The sequence below is a fragment of the Haliotis cracherodii genome, unplaced genomic scaffold (assembly GCF_022045235.1).
Source record: "Haliotis cracherodii isolate W230 unplaced genomic scaffold, xgHalCrac1.p SCAF_32, whole genome shotgun sequence".
Taxonomy (NCBI): domain Eukaryota; kingdom Metazoa; phylum Mollusca; class Gastropoda; order Lepetellida; family Haliotidae; genus Haliotis; species Haliotis cracherodii.
Window position 1 is genome coordinate 327,410 of NW_027266289.1, and position 26,216 is coordinate 353,625.

A 26,216-nucleotide genomic window follows, 5' to 3' on the forward strand; every position below is an offset into this window, starting at 1 on the left:
TCTTTCAGATGAAACCAACGATACTATAGACACGAGAGACCTTACAGCATCTGGTACAGAAAAAAGAGTTCCAGTCCATTAATTATATTGATACTCAAGGAAACAATTGGATATCAACAAGACATTATTATCAAAGGAATCTACCCATGGGTCTCAGATGAACTTCATTTGCAAGTGGAAAACAATAATCAATCGTCTTTTGTCACGGATGAATTACCCATTGTCGAGAGACTGCTCGACTTACTCTTACATGATGTGAAACCCAGGAATATCATGGGAAAACGCATAGCTTTGTGTTTATTTCTAAACCAGCAGCATCAATTAGCTTTCTTCTCGTGGAACTTAATCTTACTGAAGATCGCAACAACGTTCTTCACGATCACTTGTGATAGCCTAATTTTACTATTCTGTCATGGGCACTAATGAATCAGATGCTGTACCTTCAGGTTATAAACAATGTAGAAGAAAAATCGTTTCAAATCTCCAAGGATCGTCCAAGTGACTGGAGGAGAGAACAAAACACAAAACTTAACAATGCACTAGGTATGTTTGGAAGAAGGTGAAGTATGGATTTCCAGGTGTAACACCCGGAACATTAATAACTATTCATATCCAATATGCATATAACTCAACCACAATACATGGTCCTGGGTGGCGATGAACAACAACCGTTACTTTCAGGGCAACAAACTCACCATATTTGACACAATTTATTCATCAATTCATCTGAAAATATTTGCTGTATTTCACAATGCAAATTATTTCCTAAAATCGCACATACATTATTTCCCAAACAAATCAAAATGATGAAAAGTCCTCCTCGTTTCTGACCTAGTGCGATAAGGTGATGGTGTATCAGTCGTCTCCTTGACAATGGTTCAGATGAGGTTGATTGTTGCGGAGTGGGTGGTTGATTCCGGAATGGCTAGAGGTTCCAAAACAACATCACAAATAAGATATGTCGTCATCATACAGAGGGTATTTCATATGTCGAGTGAAATATCATGTTTCTCTTATCGAGTGACGGGGGAAAGGATACGCCACTCGTGAACATATCCCCTTTTCTACCCGGCCAACGCATTGTCAGTGGATGCCCAACTTTGTCACAAGCACACTGACTTAAGAAACATATGAGTAGTTTCCATGAGTGAAATATGTAAACTTGTTGTCTTGTTATCTGTCTGATAACATTGCTGTATTTCCCTTTAGTGTTACCGCGTTACTTGTGGGATAACAAGACGTATTCTTATCCTTAAATTAGAAGGGATCATTCCGTGAGTCAGTGTTCAGTCAAAGAGATGTTCCAGTATTTATTGTGAGGTTCAATGTGTTATACATAATATATTAATCAAACAATAATCTTAAATACACATTTAATTTTTATTTCAGTATGATCGTTTAATATGGTAGAGTCTGTATAATCAAAACAATTATAATATTTCATTCTATCTCTCACTCAGTAAATATATGTGACTGTACATGTTCCCTTATAGTTTACAGAAAAGGTTGCTTGAAGCAGGTGACGAATATCTTTCCAGTACAAAATAAACTGAGCATATTTATCCCAGTAGATGGAGAAGAGGAAAATCCCATTGTTGTTTGTTCAGTTAAGAGAACTTTTACATGATAATCATTTGCAATACTTTCTATTTTACAATAAACAAAACACGAAGTACATACTAATAATGTACTGAATATGTATGTTCCGCTGCGTTCATGCAGACATTACGTATGACAGATACGTCAATTAGAAGTGAGGTGCTTCAACAGAGCTTTGGTTAATGAAGATATGAATTAACGATTTGAGTATTGTTGTATCAAACATACGACACAAAAGCAAGGATTATTTGTTTTCGTAGCCGATGTCTGTTAAACCACATAAAGTGCATATTGTTTACAATGTAGGATATCTTACCACCAACCTACTCCAATGTAGAATCTAAATTTAAGACGATTATGCTAGTGGCATTCTGTCAATATTGATAAATAGCCTAAAAAGGGAAACAGAGGTTATGCCAGTGTAGGCGAGATCTCTTTTAAGAAATATTTATGTAATAATTATTGATATTTCTCTCGAAATGAAGGATACAAAAATAAAAAAGTGCAGACTCATAAATATTATGGACAAAATGCATCAATAATATTACGCCCTCTCCATGTCATGACGTAGCACTTTAGAATGAATGAGTATCTCAGCACTGTGGTTTGATATCAGGTCAAATGTGGATAAACACTATCGATAATACTAAAGGATATCTAATTTATTTCAACGTCTGGAACTTTAGAGATACATTGTATGTTGTATGACGGACAAACATTCCCAATACCATTACATCACGTTTGTAATATGTGTAAATGATACTTTCATTGCGTCACTTTCAAACCCTAAGGTACCAATTCAGGCATGTCTTTTTCATTTCCCTTATTTTAAACCTGTATAAAATTGATCTCATAAAATGCATTCATCCCGTTCCACATCGTTTGGAATACATGGAAATAATTCATTCAATTGGCATAGGTTCCTAACATTTGGCATATAAAGACATAGTTGCACATACCAATTTAATTTCCCGGGGGTGATTTTATCTAGGAGCCATCTACTTAACGCTTTCAACACCGTAGACCAGAACACTGGCCATGAAGCCTCGAGTCCCCAGACACCGTAGGCCGGTAGACTGCGCAAAGCCGTAGTCACATCAAAATAGTATTTAATTGTATGAACCTTCCTGTCATAGGATTCATTTTTTAAATCTATCACATTTCACAATGTCTGAAATACGTATTCCATTGCAATTACTCATTTTCTATCGATAAATTTAAAAGAATTCTTCACTATTTCCAGCAATGTTATTGAAAAGAAACTTCTTGGACTCACACTTCGACAACGGATTCACATTGTACATGACACAGAGCAAAGTGAAGACTTTTCAAGGAAATCGTTCAATAGAGTATACAAAGTAAAAAATACAATCAACCATCATATGTCAAAAAGTTGTCAAACTTACAGCTAAGTTATTATTTCCATATTTTCGTTTTTGATTTCTCATCTCGGACACGATGTTTTATGCAAAAATATACGCATGAGAAATCTTTGTTGCAGCTCATAATCTAGTACGATACGCCCACAAAGCTCCACATGTTTAATATAGATCGCTATTTCCTGCTTAAAACGTTCATAATAATACGTATTAGCAAAAATCTGAAATTCATCATACACGAGGACGGTACTCTAGCTAAAAATTGAATGGCTGCCTCAGTTCACGTGCTCAAATTTGACCAATCACGAAGATTGTTGCAGATTTCGACAAGAAAGCTTCATCAGAAACCAATGTTTATCCAATTAAAGCGAGTGTTACAATTACGAAAGGACCCTAGGCGATGAGAGATTCTATATTGTTTCTATATTCTTTGTGTGTATTAGCATGAAGCGTGCAAGACCGGCATTGACAATAACTTTTCTGCGCCACAAATTTTCTTAATATTCATGGATGGATTTATTAACCAGTTGCTTCCAGTTTCTCTTTGTAGGAAATACACCACAGCTTACGTATGTACAAAGGTTGTTTCGTAGGCTATACTTGTTAAGAACTGATAATAAATATCCACATACATATCTAGGATTAGTTGGATTTGCAATATATGCACAAAAAATATGTTTAACAAAATTGTTACAGGTTAAGTTACATACATAAGCGGACAAGCAGCTGAAGTTTATACTTGTCGATATAGCCGATCATTATCCAAAGCCCAAGATTAGCAATAGTGGATTCTGATGGAGATCTTTTATCAAGTCCTTGTACAGTTCGTTCGAAATAGCATTGAGTAGTTTCAATGACATTAATGTTTTGACCCTTAATATCAAAGAGCAGTTCGCAGCCGTTAATACTTCATTTTGATATCATTCTTAACCAGATATTTACACAGGTAGCTGAATGTAGCTCAGAACTGTTGCGTCCCACAGATTTTAATGATTTTATACTTTGTCTTGCTTTTTGGCAACATTTTTCAATACTTGATTTTCGTGACAGGTTATGCGTTAGTAGTATGCCACCATACATGACAGAGTCAGAGATGTGACGAGCGTGTAGATAACACAAAATAAGCTTCCTGGAGATGTTTCATATGTCAGTCTTTGACGAATGTATAATTCATACGAAGCTTCGAAAACGGAGGTATTTTTTTCATGTTACTGAGCGGACAGCCGCTGTTATCGGGTAAACTACTTTTCCAATTACGTAAACAATGAAATTAAAAAGAAATGAAATAGACAGGTGGATTTTATGAAATTTTATAAGGTCAAATTTTCGATTCCTTGTTCCTTAATCTGGACTTTATGAATGCGTTACATTTAATTAAGTTGTAAATGAATTATTTCAATAATGTGATAAACATAACTTTTATATTTATAAACAATAGGATCAGACCTTTCAAATGGTGTGTGACATGTAAGAGCAAAGATTTGTACAAGCAGATATTTTCTTTGATAAATGTTGGCTTCATCTATCACACAACTCGGTGGGAACTCGGTGGGAACTCGGTGTCACAGCAGTAAATGCTTCTGGATGACTGGTGTTGAAAGAGTTATATACAATGGTACTGCAAAGTATAGTATGTGTTCTATTTTACCGAGGAAAGTCAATTAACTTGAATTGTTTCGTTTAGTCCCTCGGCATCGCAGAAGCATCTTCATCTTCATTTAGCAAGGATGACTCGTCTCTATTGACAGTCTCCCGTTCATATTTTTCATTTGTTTCATGGTTGTGTAAATACGCCAAGGACCAGTCAACCAGTGTATACACAAATTGAAATTATGTAGTCAGGCGTCATGTCATTAGTGTCTATGTCCCTGAGCTAACTGAGCCTAAGAAAAGAGTGATCGTAAGTAAGGAAAACGTAGCTCTGAGAGAGAATGTAACTCCATACTATTAAGAGAGCCTCCACAGTAACAGCTTACACGATTAATTCAAGTAACAGACAATGGTGTTCCTGAAGTCAGTGGACATCTTAGGATTTTTTATAGCTTTAGAACCAGTTCGTTGTCAGTTTGTGTACGACATGGACAGTTGCACCAATCTGATATTCCACAGAAGGTCTGAAATGGATGATCTGGTATTTGCCGGGAGCCTGATAGAAGAGATCAACCAGGTGGACATGAGGGCAGAGTGTTTCTCTCAGTGCCAGTGGCGGGCGGTGTGTAACCTGGTATTGTACAACCCTCTCACCAGAACTTGTAGACTGCTATCTGAAGGCTTAAGCAGTGGAGGTATATTCGAGAGCGGATGGCAGTATTATGGGGGTGAGTTTCAATGTGTATGAAGGATTTGTAATAAACACAACAAGGACATAAAACAACTACATAAGGATTTATTGGTATTGCATCATTTTTTTAAGCAGACGTAAATGCAAATTCAATCCTGCCAACTTCTTTTAATTCCTTTAAAAAATACGAAAGGATATGAAAGGTGTATCACATAGTCGTCAAGGCAGTTAGTAGTACCTGTAGCGAAAGATGAACCACTCTCGTCATTTTTTTTCCAAATTAACAATATAAAGGGTCATTTATTTATATCTAGAGTTGAGTGTGATTTTGCCTTTAATAAAAGTCTCAGAAGGCTAAATACAATTAAACATACGATGAAACAGGTGTTAAGAGAACCTAAATCATAGCGAAAAAGTGTCTCGGGCAACTGTCACAATATTTTTGCCCAATGAATAAACAATAAATAATTTCTGATGCTCAGACATATTTCTGATAAACCATGACATAACGTCTGCACACAGGGATTCTTTTGCGGGAGTAACTTGACGTCAAACGTCTTTGTTATGTGATAGCATGGTTTCCCGGCAGGATAAGGCCAACGGATACCAACCTCTGTTGGAGGCATACGTGGAGAGAGATGCAAATATTAAAGGTCAAATAGGGACTTCTTTCAGTGTTTACATAACACAAATGGGGTCGCCCTTGTCATTCGGCGATCATGTCAAAATTAACTCTCGGGTATCTTGAGAAACTTCTAGAATAATGGCTATCATTATAAACATATAGTCTAATAAACTGACAATCAGTGTTTAACTGTGACGTAGCTAAGGTTTGTTAATAGTTTTGTCTTTTATGGAGGACACTAGACAAGCGGGATCAGTTTCCATAGCTGTGCTTGTAGACCTCTGCGGCTTGGAACCTGTTTCACAAACTAAAACAGTTTGATTTGGCCTTAATATGTTTCGTCTTGCTGCTGTTTGTACATCTGACTGCACTGCGTAACGTTATGACAGGAACGGTAGACTGTCAATGTCTGACTGTGGCCGTGACGTCTCAAAGACTAGGGTTAGGGTAGCTTCAGTTGGAACTATTTCGGCTATTGCCACTGTCCGACTGACACATCACTTACCCTCTGACCTACATTCCAGGAAAACTTTCAATGTTTAAGTAATGTTTGTGAGAGATGGGAAGAGATTTTCGAGCACAGAATTGAAGAATGATATTATATCATACAGAGGTTATCACGCTTGTGTGTTTAGGGGTGGTAAATGTCCTATATTATGAATAAACACTATGTATGTAACTCGCCAAGGCTCGCTAAATATAATGTATACTGAATAAAACTAAAAACTTCACAATCCTAAAATTTTAAAATGTTGACCAGTTATCATTGTAGGCCCTTTTTGTGTATTTAAACAGTAATGGCCACGTCTTGTCTTCAGATAACACCCGTTTTTGTGCAGGTGAATCGATCAAAATCATGTGCACAGCACTATAGTGGCAAAAGCGTTTTTTCACGTGCAACTGGTCACATGGTAATAATACCACACGTGTTTGCAGCCATACTTGTTAGCAGTCATTAACAAAAAAAGAAAAACACAAGAATCTAAAGTCTTTACGGCCATTTGTCATGCCACGCCTTTCACATGTGCAACGTGAACGTGCCATCGGCATGTTGCAGACGGGAACGTCCGTAGCTGAAGTCGCAAGGACGATGGGTTGTAGTCGACGGACTGTTTATGATTTACAGACGCGTCTACAGCAAAAGGGTACCACCGCTGATCGCCCTCGGCCAGGTCGACCACGTGTGACGTCACATGCAGAGGATCGTCAGATTGTCTTACGTTACCTCCGTAACCGATTTTTGAAGGCTACATCAACCAGAAATGAACTATTTAGGGGTAGACTGAGTGCGCAAACTGTTCGAAACCGTCTGAGAACTGCTCACCTTCAAGCACGACGGCCATACTGCGGGCCGATTCTTACTCAATCACACAGACGTCAACGTCAATTGTGGGCACAGCGACACTAACGATGGACTCAGAGGAATTGGAATGAAGTCGTCTTCAGTGATGAATCTCGATTTAATCTTCGCTTTGCTGATGGTAGGGCGAGGGTGTGGAGGCGCCGTCATGAACGTTACGCCTAGTGTTGTTTACAGGAAGCTGACAGATTTCGAGGCGGAAGTGTCATGGTGGGGGGTGCTTTCTGTGGCAATGCACGTTCCAGGCTTCTTGTCATCCGTGGCAACCTCAACGCTGCTGCTTATCGAGACCAGGTACTGGCACCAGAACTTCCGCCTTTTATGGCAGCACATGGACCCGGTTTGATCTTACAACAACAAGGAATTTCCTTCAGAATGCGGGAGTCAACGTCATGGACTGGCCGTCAAAGTCTCCCGACCTAAATCCCATCGAACACGTCTGGGATGCTCTTGGCAGAAGTCTGCGCACTCTCCAGAACCAACCACAGAATTTGCAAGATCTTGGCACCATTTTGCAGCAGCAATTGCGTTGTTTTCCCAATGATGTGTTCACAAGCATCACAAGGTCCATGCGGAGGCGTTGTGTGACAGTTGTCAACGCACGTGGTGGCCATACACGCTGCTGAACTTGTGTGCCATCAGATTTTCGTGCTTGGGACTTATGATTTTCAACTGTTGATGTTATTACCGAATACCGTAGGTGCTTGGAACAAATTATGGCTACCACCGTTAATTAAAATCCTTCTTTGGACATTAATGATTAAAAATTACCTTCTTTACCTACATTTGTCCGTTGTATATCATATATGGGATTACCTTTAAAAATGTGAAGTTTTTAATTTGACTCAGTATATATTCTTTATACAGAATATATATAAGGGTTTTGTAGCTTTTATTAATTGATAAGGAGAGAAGGTTATTTACATAAAAGTGTGTCTACATTTGAAAATGACTATGTTGAGCTTGAGGTTTGTGTTTTTCACGTGCCTGTTTCGAGTGTGTTAGTTAAAGAAGATGTAAGATAATTTTGATTCAATCAGAGAATGCAGATCATTTGCTTGACGTGTGGCAGGAGTAGAGTTGTGCAGCATCTGGCAGCATCTGTCATTCATGTGATGTCCAATTGCTAGAAATTGTATTAACATTTTACATATATGGTATGTACCTATTTGTAGATTTGAAATGAATGTAACATTACATTGTTTAATTCCGTTGTAAATACAGAAATGACCTCTACTGTATTGTGGTAGCGTAAACAGAGTTGGCATTTTTGATAGGGCGCCAGTCGATGCGTGCAGGCCAAGAATAGTATCACCTGGGTTGAGGTTGGGGTGAAATAACAGGGTGAACAATGTTACATATTTTTTTAATTTGAAGTTTACACGATATACAGCCTTTCGTTGGACGGTCATATGACCGCGAAACTGACGTTCATAAGTGTATGAACGACACAATTTGACGTTCATACGTTTTTCACGAGACCGTGTTCTTGAAATGACGTAAACGCTGACGGACCATTCCACATTCCTGGGGGAAACCCATGGGAATTCCCTAGCACGAAAACATACAAAAACGTTCTTTCTGATCATTTAGAACCTTTATTCTTGGTCTCAGCGTGTCAGTATACATTGAGAAATGTCGGAGAGCGCAACTGCATGATTGGTCACGAATATCCTCGCTACAGCCTTTCCTAGTGAACAAACGAAGAAATGCACATCTAAATTATCGTAGTATCGACTCGATCCGTGTCTAGGCTGACACTGACCGTCTCCAGCAATCTATGAATTTACTTTAGTATATGTTTGACGCATCTTTATTCACCTTTCAATGATCGGCCAGTTGATCAATGATGAATAACACATGTAACCGCCACAGGTTCATTAACAACTTCTGAAATCTCTCCCGTCACGTTTATTGTGTCGGCCATTTTGACGTATTGTACTTGATGTAAATGTATTACGACGCGCTTTCATTGTGACTTACTGAGGTAGTTCTTTACAGAACTTCCTCACCTAATGAGGAAAAGATTTGAACACATGTGCTGCGTAAGATGATTCTGAAGAGTAAGTTTTGAATCCATACGCTCATGTCACCTCTCTTTTTGAGGAACTATTTTACTCCACGATATAGCTGGTTGTTGTATGTCTGTCAGTGCGAACATGAAGTCACACGTACTAAATAAAATTGTGTTTAGACCTTGGCCTACATCCATTGAGGTAAGAACTTGTGATAAAAAAATTATAAGAATTGACTTTCAGTCTGACGTTCATACAGTTTGGCCCTCACTCGATGAAGGTTCATACTCCAATGCACTCACACAAAGTGAAAGTCAATTCTTATGGGGAACACATGGAATCATTCTATTTACATATGTATGTTATAGTCGGTTGTGATGGTGATAGTGATTATGGATAAATTTGAAAACATATATGACTAGAGCAATAAACACTCCTCAGTGTGAGTGACGATTTTCCCCAATGTCCAAGCTGTGGGTTAACATTATGTAAGGTATCTCATTGCTTTACTTAAGTCTAAATGCATGGCAAGTATTTTCCTACTAGGTCAATGACGCTTGATAAGTAGCACACACAAGTTCCGGATTGTTAACAAGTTGACGTGACAAATAAAACTCAAGGTAACATCACAAGTGCACACAACATTAACATCATGAACAAAGATCCAATAGAAGTGATCCGAGACAGTGTAAGAAATAATGTAGCTACATAATGCCACCAGATTACCCTGTTCAGATAACGATGGACACGAAGGTTGTCGACGTGACAAAGTCAGCCTGTTGGCACGTGTGGAGGCAACATCAGCACAATTCATGGTAGATATTGATTTTGTATCAGGTAACAACCAGACAAGAGTTATAAGTTACAAGATATGTCCACCATTAACGCAGGGAAGTGTTGTTTCCAGAGCGACAGATGACACATTTCAAAATGTCAGAGTTTTTTCCCCAATCTTGTTTTGCAAAACAAAATTCAATCCTGACTTGGCACAGGTTAAACATAAAGTTTAGTTGCTAAGTACTTACATCAGAAGCTCAAAGTTCTGCTCTTCCCCCACAGCTGCCTGCGATGACTACAGGTTGGCAAATAGCCGGGAGGGCGTGGACGTCATCGACACAGACCCAGCGGAGATGTGCAAGAGCAGCTACTATTCAACGTCTGACATTTCCTCTTCCTGTTTTAGAGGAGCATCCTGGAAATCAGTAAAAATAAAGTGTCTTCCATGTTATAGTCTTGCTGTCCGTCCGTCATTGGTAAGATATGATAAAAATGGCATTCTTATGAAACAATCTTATTAGAGTGGTGAGCCTGGTAAGGCTAGAATGGCATCTGTTGATGAAGGGTTTGACTATTACTACTTTGGTAGGCATTTAGAAGTTAGAGTACTAAGTAAGGGTTAGAATTAATGGATGAACAACTTCTTTATTACAATTATGAGCGACGATTCGGTGTAGGTGAAGTGATAATGGTGTAAGAAGTTGTTCATCCATGAATTCTTATCCTTACTTGACTATTACTTGTTTATCAATTAGTTTTATCATAGTAAGAACAACTGCCAACTATAGGCTACTACTCATTCTTGGCACAGTTGCTTTGTCAACTGTTTACGATAAATAATAACATGGGTATTATTGGGATGGTTAATATGACAATTGCTTATCATTGATCATTTTGTTTGGGAAACATGACATTCATCGCCATAATCGTCATATTTCAAATGACAAAATAATTGGTACAGTTTCATGGACAAATTATTTCGTGCATGTGATAATGTCACAGTTAGGACAATAACCATTCTGTAATAATCTCAGGATCCAACGGCCTCCTACGCGGAAAATCTGGACTTTGATCTCGACTTTGGAATGACATTGAAGTTCAGAGTATCTGGAAGTGAAACACGATTGTAAGTGAATGAGTGCATGCAGTATTCGTGTCGAACAGATGAACTTTTTTGTTTTCAAACAAACACAATGATCACAATAACTGGATATCCTTACACTGCACAACTCTCCACCACCACTCCCTAGAATAACTGAATAACCTTACACTGCACCACCCTCAACCACAGCTCCAAAGAATAACTGAATACCCTTACACTACACCACCGTGCACCACCGCTCCCCAGAATAACTGAATACCCTTACACTACACCAACGTGCACCACCGCTCCCCAGAATAACTGAATACCCTTACACTGCACCACCCTCAACCACAGCTCCAAAGAATAATTGAATACCCTTACACTACACCACCGTGCACCACCGCTCCCCAGAATAACTGAATATCCTTACACTGAACCCACCATGTCCACCACCACTCGCAAGCTCACAAGTGAATATCCTTATACTGCAGCAACCAGGTGTGGCTGATGCTTCCCAATCAAGACGTCGTCTACCAGGTGTCATTAAGGTGGGACTATCCCTACGTTGGATTCTATAAAATTATCTTCAACACTCGTCAAGGAAACGCATGGGGTGCTGAGTTTCGGACCGACTTTATCCCAAAGAGTTCCGACGACTATGTGATTGAGATATCCATAACAGAGACGTCTTTCCTGGTAGGTTTATTGTCATGTGTCACTGAGCAGAAGGAGGAATGTGTGTGTTAAATGTTTATATACACTTCTTTAAACGTCTTAACTGCTGACTTTGGTGTCAGAACCTGCATCAAAACGTCACGATATGCAATAAACCAGAAGTTGTTATCCATAAAGTTGTACGTTTTCTTACTTACTCACCAGTCCAACTGTTAGTGTTACACGTTGATCTATGTATGTCATGAGCAGAAGAGATGAGGTGAAAAGAGGTTTAACTTCGCGTCCAATATTATTGCACTTATATAGATACGTGCATGTACGTGTGTGTGTGTGTGTGTGTGTGTGTGTGTGTGTGTGAGGCTGCGAGTACTTGCCCGGAATAATGATATCAATGCTGTTATACTCAGACGCAGTGTACTGCCACCCAGCCGACCAATCCTTGTCTTAGTCTTTTGTATGCCGAGCGCCAGGCAGGGTAGCAACGTGTATCATATCTTGGTATGACGCGGCTGGGGATCGAACCTCAGACTTTCCGCTGTCCGGACGGACGTTCTACCGCTAGACCACTAGTCCACGGAGATGGTTCCAGTAGATGAGACTTGAGTGTGTTAAGTGTTGATCTACACAGGTAAGTTTTGATTTAAGGATGGTAGTTGTGTGTGAGGTATTGAGATACACCTTATTTAAGGAATTAGTAGAACTTACTAGATTATGTCACTAACGAACCATGTTTTCAATGTATTGTTCCCTAGATTATCTAATACTATATTTTCCAGACGTACGTCGATGGAACTTTGTGGATGACTAACCCAATCCGCTTTCCTCTCAGCGGTGTCCGACGTATTGAGTTGGACGGATTCACTGCCCTCCATGAATTCAACATCGGGAAGGGAATGTGTTAAAGAAGATGAAACACCTAAATTCGCTATTTTTAAAGCAACTAGCTGTATATTTTCTGCATCAAATTTGATGGACCGACAAACAGACATAGTTTTTTACAGTCTCACCTCATATTAAGATGAATGACGAAGTAAAAAAAAACATCATATAGTCACCCGTCTATGGATTATTAAATACAATTGCGACTTGCGTAAAACTATTTACTAAACAGGCGCATAAAACACAAAATAAACCACCACACATTCCAAAACAGGCAACAACAACTTACATACCATGATATAAATAGATTTGCGTTGATGTAATAAAAGTTTGCAGGTGTTGGCAGCTAAGAACATTACATCTGGTTTTTCAACGTCAGGATAATCATTGAAAATATCATCGACTTGAGTACATTCTTAATAACGGCGCTCTAATTTCATTATAAAGGGCACAGCGTAACAAGAAATAACATTCATGTTCCACACTCTCTTTACAATTAAACCACACCCTCTCTTCCAAAGGCAAGTTTTCGTATCTTCCTGATTCTACTCTTAAAGGCGTCACACCACAACGCAGCTGAGCCAGTGAACTTCTTTGTGACCAGGGGAGGGAACTCTGTACGTGCCACTCAGCTCCATGGATACAATGAATTTAATGAGACTGGTCAACGTATTGCCAGTGGATGCCCGGCTAAAACGACATGATATATGCGTAGTCCCATGATGTAAAATTTGTAAAATAGTTGTCTTCTCTCTGTTCAATGTGTACATTGCCTTATATATCACTACTTAGAATTAGAACATGTTATGTTAAGGCGTGTCCTTCCTTCCTTTGTCATTTACACCATGTAGAATGTCACTAATTAAAAAAACATGATTAATGGGAAGATAATGTTCATTCGAGCTAACGATTTAGCATCTTCAAATGAGTCTCCAAATGGACAAGATGGATGGGGTAAGATTTTCCTTTAGCATCACCCTACCTTATTTCACAACTGCATGTTGTCTGTTCAGATAATTGAAATATATAAACTGTATGCTCACTTATGATACTGGGGTATGGACGACATGAACACATAATACGTGTTAAGTAATTGCATGAAGGCAAAATTCTAAACAATATTTTATCTTCAGCTTGTTGCGTTCAATCGTTTAAATAGTAATGGAAACTCTCAGTACAAACATGTAGCTGTACATCTTCCTTGTTACTCTGAAACAGGTGACGACTACCTTTTCCGTACAAAATAAACTGAACTTATTTATCCCAGTAGATGGAGAAGAGGAAAATCCCATTGTTGTTTGTTCAGTTAAGAGAACTGTTTCATGAGCATCATTTGCAAGACATTCTAATATACAACAAACAAACCACGAATGTAAATGGTGTATGTACTAAATACATACTAATAATATGTTGAATATATATTTTCCGCTGCGTTTACGTTAATGCAGACCTTATGTATGACACATACGTCAATAAGAAGTGAGGTGCTCCCACAAAACTTTGAAAATGATGAGTTAACGTTATGAGTATTGTTTTATCAAATATGTGACACAAAAGCAAATATTTGTATTCGTCACTGATGTCTTTTAGACAACATAAAGAGCATATTGTGTACACTACAGAATATAGTGCCACCAACCCACTCCAATATAGAATCTACATTTAAGACGGCATTATTTCAATATTGATAAATAGCCTAAAAAGAAAAAAAATGAAATGTTATGCCAGTGTATGTGATATCTTTTTAGGAATATTCATGTTATAATTATTGATATTTCTTTCGAAATGAAGGACCCAATAAAAAATAAAGTACGGACTCATAAACATTAAGGACTAAAAACATCAATAACATTAAGCCCTCTCCACGTCATGACCTAGCACTTGCGTAATGAACGAGTATCTCGGCACTGTGGTTTGATATCAGGTCATAATGTGGATAAACACTATCGATACTACTAAAGGATATATAATTTATTTCAACGTCTGGAACTTTAGAGATATGTTTTATGACGGACAAACATTCACAATACCATCACATTGCGTTTATAATATGTGTAAATTATACTATCATTGCGTCACTTTCAAACCCTAAGGTAACAATTCAGGCATGTCTTTTTCATTTCCATTATTTAAACCTGTATAAAAACAGATCTCAGAAAATGCATTCATTCCGTTTCAGCACCGTTTGGAATGCATGGAAATAATTCATTCTATGGGCATAGGTTCCTAGCAGTTGTTGTATAAAGAAATAGTTGCACATACCAATTTAATTTCCCGAAGACGATCTCGCCTATGGGCATAGAATCCAACAATTCTCACATCTTATTCCAAACATTAGGGCATGCATGGCAATGCCAAATCTCATGCAGTGTTAAATAAAGTAACTCTAAAGTGTAAAGTACCCTACCTCTACAATGTACACGAAGTATGTTTTATCTCCGAGCTATCTACTTAACTCTTTCAACACCGTAGGCCAGCCAAACAATAGTCACGTCAAAATAGTATATAACTGTATGAACGTACCTGTCATAGGATTCATTTATTAAATCTATCACATTTCACAATGTCTGAAATACTTATTCCATTTCAATTAATCATTTTTTATCGATAAATTTAAAAATTCTTCACTATTACCAGCAATGTTATTGAAAATAAAATTCTCGGACACACACCTCGACAACGGATCCACGTTGTACATGTCAAAGAGCAAAATAAAGACGTGTCAAGCAAAATTTTCAAAACAGAATAAAAAGTAATAAATACAATCAACAAAAATGTATCTAAAAGTTGTCAAACTTACAGCTCAGTTATTATTTCCATGTTTTCGTTTTTGATTTAACGGCTCGGACACGATGTTTTATGCGAAAATATATGCATGAACAATCTGTGTTACAGCCTTTAAGTCATGACGCAACACTTCCGTAATGAACGAGTATCTCGGCATTGTGGTTTCATGTGAGGCTACAATTGACATAAACCCTATCGATTATACTAAAGTATATCCAATTCAGTGCAAAGTCAGGAACTTTAGAGATATGTTGTGTTAAGAGAATCTATCATATATGTATATTTACTTGTCATAAGAATATATTAAATGTACTTAGTTTGGATGAACTGTATTGTCATACCTTCTTATATATTATGTTGCTTGTGTACAGATTGCCAGTGATCAACACTGACCAATTACACACTTCACTTCACATTGTCTATATGTAAGCCCTGGTTAGCTCACAATTACTGTAAACAGGGATTTTTTTGCGACCGTTTTATTATTGCGAGTTTTGCGAACGAGACTCAATCGCAAAAATTAAAAACGCAAAAATAAGTATCAATAATATATACATACTATATTTACTGCAACACGTCATCAAATGTTGAAATCATCAACCAGAACCACAAGTTACTCAATAAGTTAAAAACACAAATGAATACAGAATGGTCACACAATACATCACAAATGACAGTGTAAACAGACCAGTCAGTGTCACTGTTACCTCACAGTAATCCTGCCTTCTTCCAACCTCGCTTGACTGCGTCAGTGCCCTTTGCAATTTTGTTTGCATTCAAACTCACAGTCATGACACTGAGTTGAGTCAATTATCGTATTTGATAATTGGTCGCAATCCCTTCCGGTCAACTTTCCGGCCAACTTAGAATAACTAGCTTCGGAGAGAAACTGTCTATATTTTTGGTAATCGAGGGGTCATCTCAACACGGCAACTCGCAAAAATATCTCGTCGCAGTATTGTCTTTGGTGTGGTATTCACAATATTTTAACGGTCAGAAATAAAGCTGTTTACAGTAGACACTTCACTTCACATTGTCTATATGTAAGCCCTGGTTAGCTCACATCATATGAAGCTTGATCAGACTGCCAGTATTAAATTGTTATAAAATGGTTGTGTGTTATGTGTTGAAACTGTTGAGTGGAATCACTCGTAACAGATGTAAGACGGACAAACATTCTCAATACCATTTCATCGCGATTATAATATGTGTAAAAAAAACTACAATTTGCATCACTTTCAAAACCTATAGTAACTATTCAGTCATGTTCCTTTTCATTTCCATTATTTCAAACATGTATAATACTTATACATGAGGGGGCACGGGGGGCCCAGTCGTCCAAGTCGCTGCGATTCGCTGTACAGAGTTGCATCCCTTGGGCATGCCAGAAACCTATGATTGTGCCCCGATTATGTTTCTAGGTTTGTCAGCACGATACCCGTGCTCGTGGGTTTCACCGAAGTGGTAAACGTCTGAGACCTGAATCACTTCGGGCTTTCCTCCCACATTAAGCTGACACGCCGTGATACAACTGGAATACTGTTAAAAGCGGCGTTAAACCCAAGTCACTCACACTTATACATGATGAAATGCATTCATTCCGTTATGTTCCAGCACCGTTGGGAATACATGGAATTCATTCATTTTAAGGGCACACGTTCCTAACATTTGTCATATAAAGGCATAGTTGCACAGGTGATGTCGCCTATGGGCATAGAATCCAAACATTCCACACTTTATTCCAAACATGAGGGCATGCATGGAAATGCCAAATCTCATGCAGTGTTAAAACTCTATTTTTTATGCCTATGCTCTAAGGTCCCTACCTCGGCTATGCACACAAATAAGGTTTTATTTCCGATCTACTGTTTAAAGCGTAAAATAGTACTGTAAAGTATATTATGTGTTGTATTTTTAACAAGGAAATGCACTTAATTTGAACTTCTCGTTCAGTTTCCTCAGCATCTCAGAAGGATCTTCAAGAAGAGCTTCCTCCGGGTTATATTGATAATCCATATAATATTGATTCGTCTCTTTTGACAGTCTCGTTCATATTTTTCAAGTGTTGATGTTTGTGTAAATACACCGTAGCCAAGCCGACCAATGTATACACAAATCCAAATCAAGTGCGTGGATTCACTGGTGTCAAGGTCCCCGGGCTAACATCGTGAACGTCAGTAGAATAATGTAGCTCTGAGAGAGAGTCATTCCTTACTACTGACACAGCCAGGTGACTCCACAGTAGCAGCTTACACTATTAATTCCAGTAAGAAGCAATGGTGTTACTGAAGTCAGTGGATATCTTAGGATTATTTATAGGTTTACAACAAATCCATTGTCAGTTTGTGTACAACATGGACAGTTGCACAAATGTGACATTCCACAGAAGGTCGGATATGGACGATTTAGTGTTTGCCGGGAGCCTGATAGAAGAGATCAACCAGGTGGACGTGAGGGCTGAGTGTTTCTCTCAGTGTCAGTGGCGGGCGGTGTGTAACCTGGTCTTGTACAACCCCCTCTCAAGAACATGTAGACTGCTCTCTGAAGGTTTAAACTCGAGCAGTGAAGTTGTTTTCGAGAGTGGATGGCAGTATTATGGGGGTGAGTATGAAAAATGAAACCTGTGTATGAAGGATTTGTGATGAACACAACAAGGACATTAAGATCATTTAAGGACTGGTGGTTATTGCATCATTTTATGATAGCAGGCTTAAATGAGAATGCAATTCTGTCCATTTCTTTCAATTCCTTTCAAAAATATTAAGGATACCAAAGGTGTGTCGTATTATCGTAGAGGTAGTTATTAGTTTTGTTTTTGTTTTTTTTAAATTAAATGGAGTGTATTTTGTTTCATTTAATACAGTACAAATACAATTAAACTAACGATGAAACAGGTGTTAACGAAATCCAAATTAAACGAAAAAGTTCTCGCACAACTGTCGCAACATTTTGAGCCAAACATACTTTGTCGCTGATCCAGACATCTCTCCATCGCAGTTGAGGCTGTACCCTGAGTTGACGACATCAATACAGTCGTTGTTGACGTGATGTCGACTCAATATGATGCGTCAACAGTCTTGCTTGTTGACCTGCTGCTTTTAAACGGTTTCGTTTGGTATGGACGGAGATTCTGCACAGTCCGAGTATTTGGGATGCGGTTGAGGTGGCTGTTGTCGTCCTTTCACGTAGGTTGCGCAGTCGGATGTGGCTATCTTGGGCGAGGTTGGTTACTCTTGGTCGTCACGTACTTAGCCGATCACTCGATGTCCAATGCTGTTGAAACCGATCCCATAGCCTTGTGATGGTTTTGGCCACTACATTGAAAACCATGGCTACAGCTCAAAGCGATTCCCCTGTCTGCAAGCGGCCTATGACCTTGTTTCCTTGCATTTCTGTTAATCTTGGCATGTTGTTGAACTGTCACTGTTCGACTGCCAACAACACTATACTGGCAATAGTGGTTTTTCACGTGCAAGTGGTCACGTGGCCATAATACTGCACGTGTTTGCAGCCATAATTGTTAGCAGTCATTTACAAAAAAAGTAAAAAACAGAAGAAAACAAAAGTCTTTACGGCCATTTGTCATGCCACGCATTTCAAATGTACAATGTGAATGTGCCATCGGCATGTTGCAGACGGGAACGTCCGTAGCTGAAGTCGCAAGGACGATAGGTTGTAGTCGACGGACTGTTTATGATTTACAGACGCGTCTACAGCAAAAGGGTACCACCGCTGATCGCCCTCGGCCAGGTCGACCACGTGTGACGTCACATGCAGAGGATCGTCAGATTGTCTTACGTTACCTCTGTAACCGATTTTTGAAGGCTACATCAACCAGAAATGAACTGTTTAGGGGAAGACTGAGTGCGCAAACTGTTCGAAACCGTCTGAGAACTGCTCACCTTCAAGCACGACGGCCATACTGAGGGCCGATTCCGACTCAATTACACAGACGTCAACGTCAATTGTGGGCACAGCAACACTTACAATGGACTCAGAGGAACTGGAATCAAGTCGTCTTCAGTTGTGAATCCCTATTTAATCTTCGATTTGCTGATGGTAGGGCGAGGGTGCGGAGGCGCCGTTATGAACGTTACGCCGAGTGTTCTGTACAGGAAATTGACAGATTTCGAGGCGGAAGTGTCATGGTGTGCAGTGCTTTCTGTGGCAATGCACGCTCTTGGCTTCTTGTCATCAGTGGCAACCTCAATGCTGCTGCTTACCACGACCAGGTACTGGCACCAGAACCAGCACATGGACCCGGTTTGATCTTCCAACATGACAATGCCAGACCTCACACAGCAATTTTGACAAGGAATTTTCTTCAGATTGCAGTAGTCAACGTCATGGACTGGCCGTCAAGGTCTCCCGACCTCACTCCCATCGAACACGTCTGGGATGCTCTTGGCAGAAGTCTGCGCACTCTCCAGAACCAACCACAGAATTTGCAAGATCTTGGCACCATTTTGAAAAAACAATGGCGTCGTCTTCCCAATCATGTGTTCACAAGCATCACAAGGTCCATGCGGAGGCGTTGTGTGGCAGTTGTCAACGCTTATGGTGGCCATACACGCTACTGAACTTGTGTGCCATCAGATTCTCATGCTTGGGACCTATGATTTAAACTGTTGATGTTATTACCGAATACTGTAGGTGCTTGGAACAAATTATGGCTACCACCGTAAATGAAAATCCTTCTTTGGACTTTAATGATTAAAAATTACCTTCTCTAATACATTTGTCCGCTGTATATCATATATGGGATTACTTAAAAAAAATTAAGTTTTTAATTTGACTCAGTATAGTTAGTTGACATTTCTAACAGGGCACCAGTTGATGCGTGCAGGTCGAGGTTGAGATATAGGTGAAATGACATTTCGTTCTGAAAACAGGATGATTGCCTTATCATGTGTTTCTGACGGGTGTATTTGTGGTCGTCTATTTAATTGACAAATGTGATGTTTCCTTAGAATATTAAAAGGTTTCTTTTCGCTTTTATAAATCTACCGGTTGTACAAAAAGAAAACTGAGAACTGGGCCATGTAAACCGTATTACATTTCAAATGCTGCATTCATTTTTGTTCTTTCACAATGTGATATCAATAAATAGGTGAAACTTCAGTAAGTCTACCTCTAAATGCTAATGGAGAGGTCACAAAGCACCTTTCGAAACAAGCAAACACAAGCCGGTATTCTGACATAGGTTCGAGGTTGAAAATATATGGAAACAGAAAATGTCATCACATGCCTCGATTACAAAACACAGAACATGTTCCATGTACCTAAGCATAAAATATTCAAACTAATTTGGCTGCACATTTAAAATCATTAACTTTGAAAACAGATATGAGTATAACAATAAACACTCCTCAGTGTGTGTAACAATTTGTCCCGATGTCACAGCTGTGGATGTTATGAAAGGCCTCTCATTGTGATCGTGCTTTACTCAAGTCTTGATGAAGATCAAGTATAATGAGCTGCGTCAATGAAGCTTCAAAAGTAGCACAAATCAGTCAAGGTTGTGATTTTTGTACAACAACGCTGATTTGACAAATGAAATTCAAGGTCACGTCACACATAGACAACCTTAACATAATGAAAAAAAATCCAATAGAAATGATCCGAGACAGTGTAAGAAATGATGTAGCTACATAATACCACTAGCTTCCCCTATTCAGGTAACGATTGATTGGTCACTAAGGTTGTAGACGTGACAAAGACAGCCTTGTGGGCAGGCAGGAGTAGCACAAATAGTGATAGATGTTGATTACACATAACGTATAGTTGCTATATACTTACATCAGAAGCTCGAAGTTCTGCTCTTCCCCCACAGTTGCCTGCGATGACTACAGATTGGCAAATAGCCGGGAGGACGTGGACGTCATCGACACAGACCCAGCGGAGATGTGCAACAGCAGCTTCTTAACAAAGTCTGACAACTCCTCTTCCTGTTTTAGAGGAGCATTCTGGAAAACAGTGAAAATAAAGTGTCTTCCGTGTTATAGTCTTGCTGCCCGTCCGTCAATGGTAAGATATGATAAAGTTGACATTCTTACAAATCCCTCGATGAATGGTTTGACTATTACTGGTTGATTATATTTCATTTTGAGCATAGTAGGGTTACTTCACGTTCTTGACATAGTCGCTATGTCCACTGTTTAGGAAAGAAAATAACAAGGGTAGCATTACCATGGTTAATACGATAAAAGCTTATTATGAATTATTTTATGTTTGGAAAATATGAAATACTCACCATAATCGTCACCGTCGTCGTCGTCGTTGTTGTCCTCCATCCTTATCATATCAAATACTCAGTTATCATACTATAGTAAGTTATTACATTTCGATTGACAAAGTCATCGGTACAGTTTGATCTCACAAATTATTTAGTGTATGTGATAATGTCCTTTTTACAGCAATAATAATTATCTTATGAACTCAGGATCCAGCGGCATCCTACACGGAGGATGTTGACTTTGATCTCGACGTTGGAATGACTCTGAAGCTCAGTGTATCAGGAAGTGAAACAATATTGTACGTGAGTGCATCAGTGAAATCTTTCCTTTACCCTGCGAGTTTTTGCACGTGTCCAGTTGACAGCATTTCTGCGATCTGACGCTGTTGACACTTTGTAATGCCTTTGGCCCATTCCCCAGAATAACTGAATAGCCTTAGACTGCACCACCCTCCACAACCACTCCCCAGAATAGCTGAATAGCCTTACACTGCACTTGAGTCTGCAACCACTCCCCAGCCTACAAGTGATTTTCCTTACACTGCATCCATCTTCGCAACCACTCCTCGGCTTACAAGTGAAGAGCCTCACACTGAACCCATGTCCGCCCCTACTCCCCAGCTTACAAGTGAAGAGCCTTACACTGCACCCATGTCCGCCCCTACTCCCCAGCTTACAAGTGAAGAGCCTTACACTGAACCCATGTCCGCCCCTACTCCCCAGCTTTCGAGTGAAGAGCCTTACACTGAACCCATGTCCGCCCCTACTCCCCAGCTTACGAGTGAAGAGCCTTACGCTGCACCCATGTCCGCCCCTACTCCCCAGCTTACAAGTGAAGAGCCTCACACTGAACCCATGTCCGCCCCTACTCCCCAGCTTACAAGTGAAGAGCCTCACACTGAACCCATGTCCGCCCCTACTCCCCAGCTTACAAGTGAAGAGCCTTACACTGAACCCATGTCCGCCCCTACTCCCCAGCTTACAAGTGAAGAGCCTTACACTGAACCCATGTCCGCCCCTACTCCCCAGCTTACGAGTGAAGAGCCTCACACTGCACCCATGTCCGCCCCTACTCCCCAGCTTACAAGTGAAGAGCCTCACACTGAACCCATGTCCGCCCGTACTCCCCAGCTTACAAGTGAAGAGCCTTACACTGAACCCATGTCCGCCCCTACTCCCCAGCTTACAAGTGAAGAGCCTTACACTGCACCCATGTCCGCCCCTACTCCCCAGCTTACAAGTGAAGAGCCTTACACTGAACCCATGTCCGCCCCTACTCCCCAGCTTACAAGTGAAGAGCCTTACACTGCACCCATGTCCGCCCCTACTCCCCAGCTTACAAGTGAAGAGCCTCACACTGAACCCATGTCCGCCCCTACTCCCCAGCTTACAAGTGAAGAGCCTCACACTGCACCCATGTCCGCCCCTACTCCCCAGCTTACAAGTGAAGAGCCTTACACTGAACCCATGTCCGCCCCTACTCCCCAGCTTACAAGTGAAGAGCCTTACACTGAACCCATGTCCGCCCCTACTCCCCAGCTTACAAGTGAAGAGCCTTACACTGCACCCATGTCCGCCCCTACTCCCCAGCTTACGAGTGAAGAGCCTTACACTGAACCCATGTCCGCCTCTACTCCCCAGCTTACGAGTGAAGAGCCTTACACTGCACCCATGTCCGCCCCTACTCCCCAGCTTACAAGTGAAGAGCCTTACACTGAACCCATGTCCGCCTCTACTCCCCAGCTTACAAGTGAAGAGCCTTACACTGCACCCATGTCCGCCCCTACTCCCCAGCTTACAAGTGAAGAGCCTCACACTGAACCCATGTCCGCCCCTACTCCCCAGCTTACGAGTGAAGAGCCTTACGCTGCACCCATGTCCGCCCCTACTCCCCAGCTTACAAGTGAAGAGCCTCACACTGAACCCATGTCCGCCCCTACTCCCCAGCTTACAAGTGAAGAGCCTTACACTGAACCCATGTCCGCCCCTACTCCCCAGCTTACAAGTGAAGAGCCTTACACTGAACCCATGTCCGCCCCTACTCCCCAGCTTACAAGTGAAGAGCCTTACACTGCACCCATGTCCGCCCCTACTCCCCAGCTTACAAGTGAAGAGCCTCACACTGCACCCATGTCCGCCCCTACTCCCCAGCTTACAAGTGAAGAGCCTCACACTGCACCCATGTCCGCCCCTACTCCCCAGCTTACAAGTGAAGAGCCTCACACTGCACCCATGTCCGCCCCTACTCCCCAGCTTACAAGTGAAGAGCCTCACACTGAACCCATGTCCGCCCCTACTCCCCAGCTTACAAGTGAAGAGCCTCACACTGCACCCATGTCCGCCCCTACTCCCCAGCTTACAAGTGAAGAGCCTTACACTGAACCCATGTCCGCCCTACTCCCCAGCTTACAAGTGAAGAGCCTCACACTGCACCCATGTCCGCCCCTACTCCCCAGCTTACAAGTGAAGAGCCTCACACTGCACCCATGTCCGCCCCTACTCCCCAGCTTACAAGTGAAGAGCCTTACACTGCACCCATGTCCGCCCTACTCCCCAGCTTACAAGTGAAGAGCCTTACACTGAACCCATGTCCGCCCCTACTCCCCAGCTTACAAGTGAAGAGCCTCACACTGCACCCATGTCCGCCCCTACTCCCCAGCTTACAAGTGAAGAGCCTTACACTGCACCCATGTCCGCCCTACTCCCCAGCTTACAAGTGAAGAGCCTTACACTGAACCCATGTCCGCCCCTACTCCCCAGCTTACAAGTGAAGAGCCTTACGCTGCACCCATGTCCGCCCTACTCCCCAGCTTACAAGTGAAGAGCCTTACACTGCACCCATGTCCGCCCTACTCCTCGGCTTACAAGTGAAGAGCCTCACACTGCACCCATGTCCGCCCCTACTCCCCAGCTTACAAGTGAAGAGCCTCACACTGCACCCATGTCCGCCCCTACTCCCCAGCTTACAAGTGAAGAGCCTCACACTGAACCCATGTCCGCCCCTACTCCCCAGCTTACAAGTGAAGAGCCTTACACTGCACCCATGTCCGCCCTACTCCCCAGCTTACAAGTGAAGAGCCTTACGCTGCACCCATGTCCGCCCTACTCCCCAGCTTACAAGTGAAGAGCCTTACGCTGCACCCATGTCCGCCCTACTCCCCAGCTTACAAGTGAAGAGCCTCACACTGCACCCATGTCCGCCCCTACTCCCCAGCTTACAAGTGAAGAGCCTTACACTGAACCCATGTCCGCCCCTACTCCCCAGCTTACAAGTGAAGAGCCTCACACTGCACCCATGTCCGCCCCTACTCCCCAGCTTACAAGTGAAGAGCCTTACACTGAACCCATGTCCGCCCCTACTCCCCAGCTTACAAGTGAAGAGCCTCACACTGCACCCATGTCCGCCCCTACTCCCCAGCTTACAAGTGAAGAGCCTTACACTGCACCCATGTCCGCCTGTACTTCATAGAATAACTGAATATCCTTACACTGCATCCATGTCCACCACCACTCGCAAGCTTACAAGTGAGTATCCTTAAACTGCAGCAACCATGTCTGGCTGATGCTTCCCAATCAAGACGTCATCTATCTGTTGTCGTTGAGGTGGGACTTCCCCAACGTTGGACTCTTTAAAATTATCTTCAACACTCGTCAAGGAAACGCATGGGGTGCTGAGTTTCGGACCGACTTTATCCCAAACAGTTCCGCTAACTATGTGATTGAGATATCCATAACAGAGACGTCTTTCCTGGTAGGTTTATTGTCATGTGTCACTGAGTAGAAGGAAGTTTGAGTGTGTTAAATCATAATATAATATCCTTACACGTCTTAGCTGATGATATATGTGTAAGAATCTTCATCGATATGTCACTATATGCTATCAAACCAGAAGTTGTTATCCATAAAGTTGTACGTTTTCCTACTAACGCACTAACTCTGAGAATGCCGGTCCAACAGTTAGTGTTACCTGTTGATCTACACATGTCTTTCTTGGTGGGTTGGTTGTCGTGTGTTAGGTATTGAAATATACTTTTTTTAGGAATTGGTAGAACTTTCCAGATTATGACATTAACGAACCATGTTTTCAATGTATTGTTCCCTAGATTATCTAATACTATATTTTCCAGACGTACGTCGATGGAACTTTGTGGATGACTAACCCAATCCGCTTTCCTCTCAGCGGTGTCCGACGTATCGAGTTGGACGGATTCACTGCCCTCCATGAATTCAACATCGGGAAGGGAATGTGTTGAATTATAAAGCAACTAGCTGTCGATTTCCTTATCAAATTTGAGATGTGTTACGGTGGCAATTGTTTCATTGTCACCAATATGTCCCTGATGCCTATAGCCAAATGTGTCATCACATCGATGCATATATTATTACACCATGGCCAACTGTGACATTTAGCTAACTGACTTTTAATAGTGGAGCTTGAGGCAGTCAGATGTCAGGGCAGTTTTCAAACCAATGGTTCAACCAAAATATCAGAACACAATTTGTCATCATGGGTTGGTATT

The 26,216-nt window shown here is 41.0% G+C and overlaps 2 protein-coding genes across 2 annotated transcripts; both read left to right on the plus strand.

Moving 5' to 3' along the window:
• The first annotated feature begins 4,977 nt into the window (after positions 1–4,977).
• Positions 4,978–12,697, plus strand: LOC139477178 (uncharacterized). The gene is made up of 5 exons (XM_071259728.1): positions 4,978–5,296; positions 10,319–10,512; positions 11,071–11,162; positions 11,612–11,816; positions 12,572–12,697. The coding sequence occupies exons 1-5, from the start codon at positions 4,978–4,980 to the stop codon at positions 12,695–12,697; spliced, it is 936 nt and encodes a 311-aa protein (XP_071115829.1).
• Positions 12,698–17,693: 4,996 nt separating this feature from the next.
• LOC139477296 (uncharacterized) lies at positions 17,694–26,028 on the plus strand. Its single transcript, XM_071259851.1, has 5 exons — positions 17,694–18,062; positions 21,295–21,488; positions 21,904–21,995; positions 25,243–25,447; positions 25,824–26,028. The coding sequence occupies exons 1-5, from the start codon at positions 17,738–17,740 to the stop codon at positions 25,947–25,949; spliced, it is 942 nt and encodes a 313-aa protein (XP_071115952.1). The 5' UTR covers positions 17,694–17,737; the 3' UTR covers positions 25,950–26,028.
• The last annotated feature ends 188 nt before the right edge of the window (positions 26,029–26,216 follow it).